This window comes from Lynx rufus, unplaced genomic scaffold, assembly GCF_022079265.1.
Source record: "Lynx rufus isolate CCGP_SWC_20201006 ecotype Redwood Valley unplaced genomic scaffold, mLynRuf1.p SCAF_2, whole genome shotgun sequence".
Classification (NCBI taxonomy): Eukaryota; Metazoa; Chordata; class Mammalia; order Carnivora; family Felidae; genus Lynx; species Lynx rufus.
Window position 1 is genome coordinate 216,793,322 of NW_025814834.1, and position 14,496 is coordinate 216,807,817.

The window sequence follows — 14,496 nt, forward strand, 5'->3', positions numbered from 1 at the left end:
AATATGCCTCCCATGTGTTTGTGCGACTACTTCTCAGATACATTCATATGCTGGTGTGATTTTAAAGTGAAAAACTTCGCTTTATTTACAGACAATACACAGTTAAGAATCAGCTTATTATGTGTTTTCCTCAAACATGGTATGCGAAATACCATCAGAGTACTGTCATTTGGGGGATCTTTTGAAACGTCACAAAGGTGTCCTTGTACTTGAAGGTTGTGAACCCTGTCTGCCTGCTTAGATACAGGGAAATCCTAATTCTTTAGTTGTGTACAGGTATGTGTCCGTATCCGTGAATGCTCTCATTGTAGCTTGACAGCATTTGTGTTCTGACGCTCTGTATGTGGTATGTGATACTTCAGTCTAAAGAAAGGTAATGTAGTCTGAAGAGATCTTTAACTCTGCGTCTCCTTTGTTTCTTTTTATCATTTTTAATGACCCCAACTACCCATTTAGTGTATTCCAATTTAGCTAGTTAAAAAATTGCATGCCATTTAATTTTCCTTATTAAAGTTTTGTTGCATAAGTAACACATGCTTACTGTTTTAAAAAGTCAAATGCGCCATTTGCTTCTGTGACTTATTTATTCTTGGTAGGCTGCTTTTAATTTCCCTGCTTGTGTTACAAGGAGGCCTTGCAGTTTAGTTTTGTAAATCACTTTCTATTCAAATTTTACATCAGTATGAAGTTTTAACATTTTTAGAGGTCTTTGCTATTTCTTACATATTTCCTCCCAAAGATTTCTTTTGCAGATGCTGCACTGATATCTGAAAATCGGGGCGGTGGTCTTGTTTCCTGATGAGCTTTCTTTTGCTTGTGGCTACTGCTCCTGTTCTGTTTCTGCTTATTGTCTTTGTGGGTGATTTTTTAATTTCAATTTAATTTAATTTAATTTTTTATGATTTTTTTTTTTTTACCACCAAATGTAGTACCAGTGCACCATGGAAAAGATAATAGTCGTGAAATAAAGTTACAAACGTTTTTTTGCTTGTTTGTTGTTTCTTTTTTAAACCTATTAGATTCAGAGCCCTTTTTGTCTAATTTTAGCACATTAGCAGGTGCCTTCATGTTTGAACAGCGTCTCTTATGAAATGCTGATTACAGTGTGATAGTTGCTGTTTGGGGCAGAGGTTCCTGCTGAGTTACAGTAATTGCTCAGGGTATTAACAGCAATAAAAGCTGAAGCTTCTGTTGTCAGTATTGGTCTGGTACAACACATTAAAGCCGTCTGCAAAAACAGTGTGGGGAGTGGGCACGGTGTGTGAGTTGCACACTGCTACATCGCGTGTTTTTGTCTGAGTTCTATATTCAGCACATACGTGTAGTTGTTGTGTAAGAATAACAGAGATGGTGAAATGCTGACTTTTCTGCTTATGAAAAGATAAGTTAATAGATGAGAATAATCATAGATTTTTTTTTCCTTCAGCTTACCCAGGCTTTTAAGGGGAAAAGATGAACACAAGGAAATATGCTTTGTTTCTCTTCAAGATTTTAAAAAGAAGAAATTGGAGTTGGTTTTGCCCACAGCAAATACCGTGCATGGCAAGAGGAGCGACGAAGACAGAAACCCAACAGCTTTGAAATGTTGTTGATTAATTATGTATTTTATCTTTTTAAGCTTTTTTGGTTTGGGGTTGTAACTGAGAGATGTGTTCTTTGTTTACAGCCATTAATTAGAATTAACCGTTTTACTGTGGTGAGTTTTTGAGCATATGGTATATTTGAGACTGTGAGAAGAACTGGGCAGATGCCCTTTGTGGAACACATTAAGTAAGACTACAGTCCTTAGCAGCAGTTAAGGAATTGAGAGGTGGGCCTAAGGAAACCTCTATGACCAGTCACCAAAACTAGCGTGATGCCAGTTAGTCGAACTGAGAACCCTGGGTAACATTTCAGGAACTAGTTCTGTGAGAGATAAGAAGGGTCTTTGCATTTTCTGTGGGGACCTGGGCTGTCCCCTGGGCTCTGCCACTACATCCCGTGCAGTCGGAGTCCACGGTAAGAAGGTAGTTGTCTCTGTGTGCAGGATTCCATTAACACCTGGCCAAGTGTTCAACAGTGTCCCCGTTCACTCTCAAAGGGGTCCTCGTTTTAGATGATAGTTTACGCGGCCGTCTTGCCTGGGGGGATGGGATCCGCGGCTTCCTCTTAGTTCGCGAGCAACCATCAAAACGCAAAGGGCCACTCCCGTACTGTATTGGTCCACCCGTTTAGACCCCGCACTTTCACGGGGTACGTGGAAGCTGTGATGGTGCAAAGTGATCGAGTTCCCAGCAGAACTGAGGGCACTTTTGAAAGGAGCACTTTTAAGGGAAGCACATTATGTGTTGTGTTAGGAAGCTTTCGTCCTCGTAGGGAGCGTTAATGTGATTGGGCTTCTTTGCACACGAGGAGACCAGCCTGGCTTTGTTTGACTACGACGACGAAGGGATCCGTGGAACAAGTAGTCAAAGCAGGGGCGCGAGAGGCAGGAGAGGCGAGGTGGAGTGAGGGACGGTGCGTGCTTCGAAGTAGGAATAGGAAGGATCCTCAGTTAAATAAGGCAGCTGGGCACCTTGGGCTTCCGAGCGAAATGAGGCAGCTGGCAAAATCTTTAGCTCTTTGAAAGAATGGTAATATGGAACCGGCAGTCTGCGATCTTCGCGGCCTTGCTTGAAAAGATTAACCGAGAGACTGAAGGAGTTAGCTGAGGGGCCAATGGGAAAGGACGACTCGAGAAACGCCTCAGTGCCCACAGAGAGGGCTGGCAGGCACAGACAGGTTGCAGGCCTGGGGAGGCCGGGAGACCTGGGGAGGCCGGAAGCCAGGAAGAGTGGGGACCGGAGCAGCTGCACCGGAGAGCGGTGGGCGGCGACAGGGTGAGAGCACGCCCTCTTGCCCCGCCCGGAGGTCCGCCCCTCTGCCCCAATGTGCCCAGGCTTCCTCAGGCCTCCGGTTCGGGTACTTGTTCGGTGTCCTTGTTTCTGCTCCCCAAGGGCCTGTTTTCTCGGCCAGCCTGAGTGGCTCTCCGCTCGCAGCCGAAAGAGCCTGGCATAACATCTCCAGCGCTCTCTTCTGCCGCAATGCCGCGGCTCTCCTAGGTCGGTTGTGACTTAGTTCGCTTCCAGAGTTCTGTTCCCGGATGAGCCAAGATCTCCAAGGAGTTACATCCCCGAGTGCGGTGAGGAGTGTTTCCGCTAATCAGGAAGGCCTTTAACGAAAGCCTCCTTGCTGCGCTTTGTTGGGCGCGGCTCCTGGAGGAGACGGAAGCCTGTAGGACAAAGTGCCTTCCCTCAGTGGCCTTAGTTTCTGATTGGACAGACAAGTGCGGCATTACGGGGTGTCAGTCCTCAGAGAGAACGCTCTCCGTAGGATTAATGTGGAGGAAGCCATTCACTTTTTGTCCCCAGAGAAAGATTTCTTTCTTGCTTTTACTAAAAAACAATAAAATTCCATTTTTTATAGAAATCCAGGCCGTCAGCATAATAGAGTTGATTTGCTATCGTAAATCCTGAAAATGCTTAGCGAGATCATTTAGATTAGTAATTTTCATTCAGTAGAACACTGAGGACTACCTTGTCTGGCTCTGATAGTACTACTTTGTACCTGAGTCTTCGTTCACAGATAAGTCATGGAACCCAGTCCTTCAGTATTCTACGCGGACGTTCTGTGTGGATGGATTCCTAATGAGCTTTTATCATTCCTACGTTAGAAAAAAAAGGATTTTGGTCTCCTAGAGTTAAATAATTATCGGTTCTTCAGCTGTTGTACGAAATGATTTTCCGGGTTGGATATGTAATTATTTCAAATACTATTTTGAGCAAATACCAGTGATTGATTCCTTTGGTGCCTGTTTGGTTTATTAGAAGTTGAAAGTTGTCATTAAAATTAAACCTGGTGTAGAGATTCCTTCCAGTTGGGGGAATGTCATTAGGGATATTATGGTATTTTTGGTCAACTGTTTAGGGCTCAGTGACTTGTTTCGGCTCCGCATGGACGAGTGTGCTTTTGTGGCCTTTCGTCCCTGACGGCACACGTTCTGAGTGCTGGTTGTGAGTGTGGAGGAGCTGAGGCTGCACGCCACATCTCCGTTACTGCTTTCTCTTTGTTTCATTGCCAAGTGTGAGCAGCCCGGGGGAGGAACATTCGGAATTACTTCTTCCTGGTCGGTGTCTGTAAAGAACCGTACCCCCAAAGTTGATTGCGCAGTACAGCAGAGAGGGGCTGTGGAGACAGGAGCTTCGGCTCAGCTTCCACTCCCCATCGGTGTTGCCCGCTCGCCACCAAATCAAGTTTCCCAGAAGTAGATTAAAAGCAAGGAGCTGCTTTTCCGTCATTACGGTGAAAATTTAACTGGGGATAAGTACTTTTATCTTTTCATTTCTTGTTAGGGACCTTGACATAGATGATGCTGGGGGATACAGGACCCCTCGTTACCGTGCACTCTGTGCATACACCTGTGTGTATACACCGTGAGCTCGTTTTCACTTAGGCACCACATGCCGCAGTTGTTTATTCCCATCTCGGCTGCCGTGCTCGCTCAGCATAGAATGTATGGTGTGTAGACGTTTGGGAAATGGGCATTCGTTTTGATACTAGGTAAATCTCGTATCAGAAACTTTCCTGGGAATGGGATAGGAGGACTGCATTAGTGTGAGTGTGGCTAATGCAGAACGTGTGGTGTCACCCAGGGACCGAGACGAGGGACGGTAGCGTGCATGTGTCCGAGCTTGACTTTGACATCAGCTGGTCTGTTCCTGAGTTGCTATCTTTCATGACCTTGGGCAAGACGCTCAGCCCTCCTAACTTTGTTTTATTTACCCGTGTAGTTGGGGTATAAAGCACCTACCTGGCAGGGACGTTGTTTTTCGATTAAAAGATCGAGCCTGCAAAGTGGATGCAGGGTGCTGGGGCCAGGGGAGGACGTGGTAGGGATATGGTGTTTCATTGGTCCTCTGCGTCCAAGCTTTGCAGGGGCAGACACCGTGCCTGCTTTTATTCACTGATGTATTACTGTGTGCTTAGCATATTGCCCGGCCCATCCACAACAAATGTTTATTGAATGTTGAGTGAAGTTAACATTTCAGTGGGAAAAAACTCAGTGCATAAAGTTTTAGAAAAACGTTAGCAGTGATTTGATACAATGCATTAACTACAAACCCACCTTCTGTTTATTAAACAAACCAGAGAGACGCATTTCTTTACTGTTAGTCTACAGCGTGTAGTATTTTGGTTAGCTTGTAGTGTGTAGTACTTCAGATATTTAAATAATAAAAATCTATTCTTAAAATAACTTAAACTCAGTTACTTATTTTCTTCAGGAGTTTACAGAGGGTTGCCAAAGTCATAACATTTTTTAGGCATTATAATGTGTTTTGAATTTTCTGTATTACTGACTTTTAGCAAAGATAAATGAGGACTTAAGTCTGTAGGTAAACATTCCTGAGAAGGCTGGCTGATAGGAAAAATGCCTTATGATGTAATGATTCAGTTTCGTGTCAAGTAGTGGTTGATTTTCTCTTTTTGGTAGCCGCTCAAGTTAGATTTCCAGAACTGAGTACTTCTTTCCACAGTTCCTTTTTCTCCTCTAGTTCATTCCCTAGGAAAAGGTCAGTATCACCCATTTACATCTGTGTGACTTTGAGGGTAGTGTTGGATAATGAAGTGAAATCCTTGAAATTCGTTATCGACTGTTTTTTAGTTTACAGGGTGAGGAATTAAGTATTATTTAGAGACATAATGGAGTGTGCAGCTGAAGTCATTCTCCCACAGGGCTCCTTTCCGCTACTTTAGTTGTCCTCACCTGTCTGGAGTGGGTGCTCCAGCATGACACCACTCTTAACACGGTGATTTCCACGTCCAGCAAAGGTGCACCCTATTGATTTGGTGCTCAAGTATTCTTCTGGAGACCACACCGTTTTTCTCCCTTCGTTTACAGTACAGGCCATGGTTGCTTAGTTGCTATCTATAAGCATTATGATAAACTGTAATGGGTCATTAAGCTTGCTCCATGCTATTTGTTTGGAGTAGGCCACCAATAATAAAAAATATATGCACAGAGACTGTATGTCCTTTTCACATGTAAATGTGACGTTTATAATTTTATTTAATCCTTTAAGAAGCAAGAGGGGGATGAAATCCTTAGCCCCAAGTTTAACGGACAAAATATTGTCAGGTGTTCCCCCCCCCCCCCCCCCCCCCCCGCCAGTTATGGAGCAGTCATGTTGCAAGTTATTTTGAATCACTACAGCCTTTTTCCCTGATACGAATGTCAACCTATAAATGGTGGGGCTGATATTCACATAAATGAAAATCAAAATGAGGCTTTGGGAATAAATACTCTCATAGCATCTTATTGGCCCCATTTACCCAGCTTCTCAGCAGGCTGTTTTCACTCATGACTGACAGTCATTGTAGGCCACGTGGGATTTAAAGTTTTAATGGTTCACTATTACTGTGAAGTTGGGTAATTCATTTTTCTCCTGGTTTATTTGGATTTTAGGACTAGGAAAGCACTGAAAGAATTTCGTTTAATTATACTGTTCCATAAAATATGTATCTAAAAATGTTTACTAAACCTGTTCTCTGGAGGTGAAATGTTTTTAATGCGAAAAACCCTAGGTATTCTTACCTTTCTAAAAAAGGAGCTTAAGAAAGTTTGAGACAACTTCATATTTGCAGAGGGCTGCTTTGCAAGAATATTGGCAAAGTCTTATTCATATTCTTGATATCTTAGAATTGGAAATTGATAATTTGTGTGTACCTGTGGATGTTTGTGATTAAGGACTAACTTGAAATAGTCCAAGTAAAACCCACCAGAAGAACCAAAAGAAAATGAGGGAAACAGATACCTGTTCGTGTTTTCCGATTCATAAGTAAGAACCGTGCTTTGCTTTGAAATGTACTTTTTAATACTTAAAATGTTTTAATAATTATTTGAACTTTTGCATATTTAAAATAATGCCAAGGTGCTTTGAAATGCTTTACTAGGTGTCTTCTTTATTTAAAACTCTTGATGTGAATGAATAAGAATTTGAATGATCTGACTGATGAATTACTAGTGCAAAATATTCACCAGAAATTCATTTTTATTGGATGATTATGGTAAAAAAAATACTGAGTATATTGTATATTGTAATGCACAGTTGGCTCTTTGATTTGGAATTTGTGGTGCTGGTATGGGGAGGAGGGAGGTGTGTGTGGAGCAGATCCTGCTGCTACCAACACTTGTTGTGATCGTGGGTTGTCCTTGAGGCAGTGGGAGTCAAGACTGACCACACAGGAAGTGTACTGTGGGGTGCCCAGGATATACTCTAGAAGGTGATCTGCAGAGAAGGCAAAGAAAACCATCATGATAAAGACAGTCCCCACTATTAGCTTATTTTCTTGGGATTTGTGTTTTTGTCTTAAAAGAGACATAGAAAAATAAGTAGTTAATGGAACATGCTAAAATCTTGGATTATAGGAAGTTGTTAGTGATTCAGAAGGAATTAAATTTAAGAAAGCTCCCTAAAAATGCTTTAATATTAAAAAGTTTGCTTGTCTGTTATTTTATTTTATTTTTTTTAATTTTTTTTTTCAACGTTTATTTATTTTTGGGACAGAGAGAGACAGAGCATGAACGGGGGAGGGGCAGAGAGAGAGGGAGACACAGAATCGGAAACAGGCTCCAGGCTCCGAGCCATCAGCCCAGAGCCCGACGCGGGGCTCGAACTCACGGACCGCGAGATCGTGACCTGGCTGAAGTCGGACGCTTAACGCTTAACCGACTGCGCCACCCAGGCGCCCCTGCTTGTCTGTTATTTTAAAGCAACTTTAAGAACAGAGATTCTTCTATAAGTGTTTGGATCTTATGGAGTTTGTAGTTTATTTAAAAACCACGAAACTGGGCTGGTTAGTTTTTGGAAGTGTTATGTACTCTCCAGAATGTATAAAAAGGAAACATATTTGAACTGTTATCGAGGTATCTGTTTTGATACTTACAAGGACGGTGCTGGCTTTCAGAAGTTGCTCTCTAATCTGCTGCTGCTTTAAATGTTTGCACGGTGTAAAGGAAGATGTGTAGACACGTGGTACACACCAGCGCTCGTTTTGCGCCTAAAAGAAATAGTGTCTTTCTTGAGCTTATGTTTTGTGCCTGTTCACATGGGCACTGGGAGAAAATTAAAACTCACTTTAAAGGTGTCTTTTTTCCCTCTGTTATTAAGCCTTTGTCTTTTGCCTTGCCTTTAGCTTTACAAAATTAAACTAGGACTTTGAGAAAATGGTAGGATCTTCCTTTGACCTCCTAATGCCTCAAATATTTCCTTATTAAGTACCTGTCTTGTGCCTCTAGGGTCTCGCATTAGAAACTCTTCTGAAAGCTCAGTTTGTCCACTTCTGGTTCATTTACGGCTGCGTTTATCTGACACCGTTGCGTTTTTGTTTTTATTCTAAGCAAAGCATGCCGTTGTCACCGTGTTTTGGCACTGTGTCACATCTTAACTTGGTTACTTGGGGGGCACACACCATACTGCTTTACAACAGGACCCAGATTAAAGTCTGGAGCCACAAGGCTCATATGTTTGTTCATGCTGAACTAAGGCAACGGCGCTGATGCAGAAAGGCTGATAACTTCGGTGGTAGAACAAATTCTCTGAGAGGCCATCTGCTCAAGGGTGGTGCAGATACCTGCTTGTGTGCTGCGTGCCCCCAGTAACCAGGGCTGGAGGGGACGTTGGGCATGCTAACTGAAAGCTCTTTTCTTTTTTAGGTCCACAACTCCCAGGCCTGCTGCAGATCTCCAACTCCTGCTTTGTGTGACCCCCCAGCATGCTCTCTGCCGGTGGCATCACAGCCACCACAACATCTTTCTGAAGCCGGGAGAGGGCCTGTAGGGGTAAGGAGAATCCCGTTTTTAAAAGCTATCAATATTTTATATCCCATAGGGTATAAAATAGGAATATTACCTCCCTCCCCAGAGCCCCTTTAAAAATGTGCTGTATTGTATGTGTTTTTAAAGGAGTAACAAGTACATGCACAGAGGAAGCAAAATACGGGACTTGCCTTACCCCTCTAGGACAGTTCCAGAAGTCAGCGGGGTTTGGTGGTGTAGGGTATTGGGGCGCCAGCAGAGAGCATGCTGGGCTGTTGCAAGGAGCAGGAGCTGGCAATCAGCAGCGAGTATGGATGTTGGCAACTGAAATGGGGAAAAAAGGGGGTAAGTTTGAGTCCAAGTGTGAAATGTGCACTTCCCCAGCATCGTGGGGACTTAGGGCCCACAAATCTAAACTATTTTGGATGCTGTCCTCTCAGGTGACATTTTGTCGAATATTGCTCAGAAGCAGCTAGGCTCTTCTGCGATGCCAGATAGAGAATTAAACCCTTTGAAAGGCTTGAGTTAGGGTGTAGCTACAGTGGACTCGGCTGTGCCCTGGTAATGTCTCCGTTACCTGGTGGTAATGACGTGTGTGTGAGGTGCAGCAGGATGAAGTGTCTGTGGTGCTTTGTCCCTAGAGCACGGGGCCTGGTGTTGGTGATCTGTGGGTTGTTTGTGTGTCCTGTATCTCCCCTCTTATGAAAGTTGTGTAAACACCTGTCTGCCTTTCTTTTGCCTTTATGAGGATTTAATGATAACGTTTTCCGGAAGACAGGTGTTTATTCTGATTGACTGCTCTTAATCACCAAAGAAGTTGAAGACCTGTCTTTTCTCTTGTTGTGCGTAATCTGACCGTGGGGCTCAAATGCATACTCAGAAAATAACACAAGATACCTGGCGCTGTATAATGAATTGCTCAGTTATAGTGTAGAATAATAGTATCTTGAAACTAGGAAAAGCGAGTGCTCCAAACGGGCTGTCCCACTTGGGGGAGTTTTGTGAAGACAGGCAGGTTTTGAGGAGCCGGGTTGGTTTTTGATACATCAGCAACATGTGGACAGGCAGACTGGAGGAGCCTTCCAGGTGTACGTGTCTACCTGTCCCTGTAAGCCACGTAGGCGGTGAGCCTGGTGAGGCTGGGAGTTGAGAGAAGATGACCGCAGGACGTCGGGGAAGAGCACAGGTTAGTGGGTCGTGGGGGTGGAGGTGGCACATAACGCGGGGCCAGATCATAGAGCATGGCAGAGGTGAGACGAGGGCAGATTTTATGTGACACGTGGGAGAGAAGCCTTTGTAGGCTTTTTTATTCCAGGCAAGCTGATTTGCAAATGCTTGCTTAAGAAGATGGATTGGGTATCCGGTGCATTCTGGCCAGACGGCAGAAGCTCCAGCTAGATGGTGAGGGCTGTCACCCATGTGTAAAGAGAAGAGGACCGGGACAGGGGAGCTAGGATATTAATCATCGTAACGAAACCAGGAGTAATCGTCACAACAGCAATGTCATGTGCAAATAGTTGCTGGTGTAATTTATCAAGAATTAGACCAGAAAAAAGGCTCACGTTATGGAAACCTTGGAATTCTTGATATAACAACCATTCACAATGGAAGATAAAACCCAGTGTAGTGGATAAAAGTCTAATTTTAATCCCTGGAAAGATATCGACATCGTAAGGGACGCATTAGCAGAGTCCCAACTTGACTACTTCAAAGACTTCAGCCTTTACAGTTACCATCTTGTTTCCGTATATATCTAAGAGATGATTTTCTCTTTCAGGCTGATACTCTCTACTTTATTCTCCAGTTAGTGTGGATGTCATTGTTAGACTGTTTCATGTACTACAATATTCATTAATCAGGATTTGTTGAGTAGATTTAAAATTTTGCCCATAATAACATTGATTTTCAGTAAACTTTTTGTATTAGCATTAGTGATGACCAGTATTTATTTATTTATTTAGCAGAAAAGTATGGTGTTCACTGGAGTTTTAAATAAGTTCATGATCGGTGGTGTACTCAGCTACCATCGGATGTAGGTTTGAGGAGGTTCTGTAATAAGATAATAAATCTTCTTTGAGTCAAGATGATGCTGCATGAAGCAAACTGTATTGATTGTTCTTTAACAACGCTTCATGCTGCCAAAGTCATTTGAGCTGGATCTGAACTGGATCCAGTTGGCAAAGCTACCCCCCATGTGCGGAGTGCTCGTAAATTCTGCAGGCACGCAGATCTAATACAGTGCAATGAGAGAGCTGCTGGGAGAAAAAATTGATTACAGGGTTGCAGACAATATCATTAACAGTTCTTGCCATGATACACCAGATGTCTTCCCTAATAGACTATTTTTGTTAATTTAGTTTTTATAGGATAGCACTAACTGCATCATAATTTAACTTTCTTTCCATATTCAGGTATCTGTCTGATCTGTGTTTCTACGCTAATGGCGATACAACTCAAAGAGTTAATTTTATAATTTTTAACTTATTTGTTCAATTTTAAAGTATTTGTGCTGGAAAGGTAGCATTTTCCCTTCTTATAGAGAATATGTTAGCTTGGATTTTTTTAGCAAAAGGTGCTGTGTTTATTGGCAGTCCAGGGGTAGTGAGGGAGGTGAGAAGGCAAAGAAAACGTTGCCCAGCTTCTCCCTACACCGGGTAGAGATGATCCCCTCCACCCCCGCAGCTGCTCCCAGTATCCGGTGGTTTAAATGGCAGGACAGAGACTCTTTCCAAAAAGCAGAGAAGGTGCAGCTCTGGAAAGGAGACTTAAAATGCACATTCATTTTAGTTCTCATGGAGGCGGCTCTGCAGGCTGGACTTCTTGTAGGGTGTGCTCATCCCTTCCTCACTGGGAGAGCAAGGGTTAGACTCGTTAGATACTTAGGGTTTTTATTTTGTCGCCTAGCTTTTTGCATGTTTAAGACCTCTGTTGAGCGGCTGATGCAGATAAATAGGACAGGTCTGTAATAGCGTAAGATGACAATTTTATTTGTCATTTTTTTAAACTACTGGTTTTGGTTTTGGTGCATTATTCTTTAGAGAACATGTTTCTATCCTGATGCGTTCCTGTGGAATGGAGGACGTGTTCATTACCTTCCTGGCACTTAATTTTCTCACTTTTAAAGTGGGCACAGCACTACTGTCTACCTCAGCAGTTGTTGCAAAGAGGGAAGAAGTCCATTGATCTGCTTAGCGTGGTGTTGAGCATAGGATAAGCATTCATTAAGCAGCGTCTGTTGTTACGTAGTTTTTTGTTTTACAAATTCAGGTGTTAAATAATTTATTAGTGTTCTACACATTCTTGGTCTGAGGTCCACAGGCCCCTAGGACTCCTTAAGTGTAACAGGGTCTGTGAAGTTCCTGAAATTGCAGAGTCTTATATGTATGTGGATTTTTCTGGGGAGAGTATTCTTTTCAACCATGGATGCTAATCAGTGGATTCCTAAAAATGTTGAAAAAGCTTTCAAATGAAGATTGAGAACTGTGGCTCTATAAACTTTCCGCTTACAGATCAGCCGGCTGCTCGTTAGGGAAGTATGCGGACACTGAGCGTTTACTTGGTGCCCAGGCACTGTGCTACTCTTTTCACATAGTTTAATTTGTGGTATTTATTTCATTTTGCAGATGAGAAAATATGAGGTTTACAGTTGTAGAAAATCTTGCCTTGAATGAATGTCAGGAATGAATTCTGAGGTTTAACTCGGGAACCCTTCTCCTCCCCCCGCCCCCCCCCCCCCCCCCCCCAGCCTTGTGTAATGTCCGTTGCTCTCGTGGCTGGCTTCTGTACTTCCTGGATGGTCCCTGCAGTGGTGCCCACCTTTGCCTCCTCTTTACTTGAAGAACTCCTGAGTTAGCGTGCTGCTCGCTTGCTTGGTAGAGCAGATGGCTTCTGCTGCTGAGAGTGTCACAGGCTGGCCTCGCCCTGAATGAGTGGACAGTGGTGGTAACATATGGTGTGAGAACCCTTCTTCTTTTGTTTAATGAATTTTTAAAGTGTATTTATTTATTTTGATAGAGACAGTGCAAGCAGGGGAGGGGCAGAGAGAGAGAGAGAGAGAGAGAGAGAGAGAGAACCCCAAGCAGGCTCTGCAGGGGCAGCATAGAGCCCAACGTGGGGCTTGAACCCACCAAGCTGTGAGATCATGACCTGAGCTGAAATCAAGAGCCAGACCCCCAACGGACTGAACCACCCAAGGGCCCCGGTGTGAGAAACCTTCTTAGTATCAGTTAATTTTGTTTTCCTGTTAGCCCTTGTGGCGGTTATAATTTTAGTATTTTGTTTAAAAAATGCAGGATTAACAAACAGCTACTCTTTGAGTTTCTTTTTCATTTATCTTAATGACATCTGTGTACATTTGAAAAATAATTCCTGTAGTGGTGTTGTGTTTGTCGATCTTGTGTGTTCATTTTGGGTAAAACTTCATGCGTGTAAGAAATTGGATTTTGCTTTTTCCTTGGAGTAAATCCACTCCACTGATGTACACAGACCTGGTCCACTCACGCAGAGCGGGAAGCTAGGGCCCCGTAGCTTTCCCCAGATTCCTGTTCGGGAGGGGCTGCTAGGCCAGGATCTGGGTCTCCTGGGTCTCTGCTCAGTGTGTGCCTTTTCTGCTGCTCCCTGCTACACCTTCCTGGATCCATAGAGCAGGCCTGTGAGACGTATCATTTACCTCCTCGAAACCTAAGAATGCTTTGCTTAATATCTAGTTTAAGCTTTTGCGATTGTAATTCATACCAGTGTGAAAATAATATTTCTTTCCTGTGTAAGGTATTTACCATTCGTAAGTATCGTTTCTAACACTGATATTTTTCATACTTGGGACTTGATAGTATTTAGTAATTAAAGGTGAACAGTTATTATAGGATGCTACTTTAAAATGAAGGCTGATTATGGTTTTTTTTGTTTTTTTGTTTGTTTTTTTTTTTACCTAGTTCCTTGTAGAGAACTCCAATCTGGTTGCTTGTGTAGATACGCAGGAATTTCTAAGGATATCCTGCTCTTTCAGTATTTCCTGTAGCTTCCCCAGTTGACATTAAGAATGCCAAAAATAACCATTGCCTTTTATATTTGATTGTCATGAAAGAAATTAAAACAACTGAATTTTTAGAAAAGTTACTGATACAAATGCTGGGATTAGTCCAACTACCCTAAATGGAAGGTGATTAATAGCTGTTGAATTTGAAGGCAGCAAGTTGAAAAAATTCTTGAAACACCCAGCCTCCCAGTATGAGAGGGCTTTATCCCCTGCTTGCAGAGAAATTCCTTCCCTCTGAACGGCTGTTTTCGTATCCTGCTCTCCCATAAAAGCCAATTTCAACTGATTTGTTCTTGAGGGCTGTCTGTCTTGTTCGTCTGCTCCTTTTCTTACAAAAGGGGCATCAAGCCACCTTGTCGGAGCATAGATTTGAATAACCTTATGATCTCATAAAACTGCCCACTCTTTCAGCAGTGTGCTTACTACCGTAGGCCGGTGCGAGGTGGAAAGATTGCCTGTAGGTTTCACTGAGCTGCAGCTCTTTTCAGGGGCACCTCCTGCATCACCTTGTGTTCCTCACGGACACTGCAAGGTCTTTTAATCTTGCCTTCTTGGGCTGTTTGTATTGTTTGAAAAATATCTAAGTAGATATGTGGAGTTCTCCGGCTTTACAAGCTCTCCAGAATTA

General features: G+C 43.1%; 1 protein-coding gene across 3 annotated transcripts in view; it reads left to right on the forward strand.

Moving 5' to 3' along the window:
* The window catches only part of RERE (arginine-glutamic acid dipeptide repeats), a 423,597-nt gene that overhangs the window by 194,904 nt on the left and 214,197 nt on the right, over nt 1–14,496 (forward strand). For 2 of the 3 annotated variants that reach the window (XM_047083211.1, XM_047083212.1), the window contains exon 4: nt 8,732–8,857. The exons of the other annotated variant lie outside the window; for it this stretch is intronic. In XM_047083211.1, the coding sequence (XP_046939167.1) occupies nt 8,732–8,857 (126 nt within the window). The remainder of the gene's footprint in view (nt 1–8,731; nt 8,858–14,496) is intronic. 3 annotated transcript variants of the gene reach the window in all.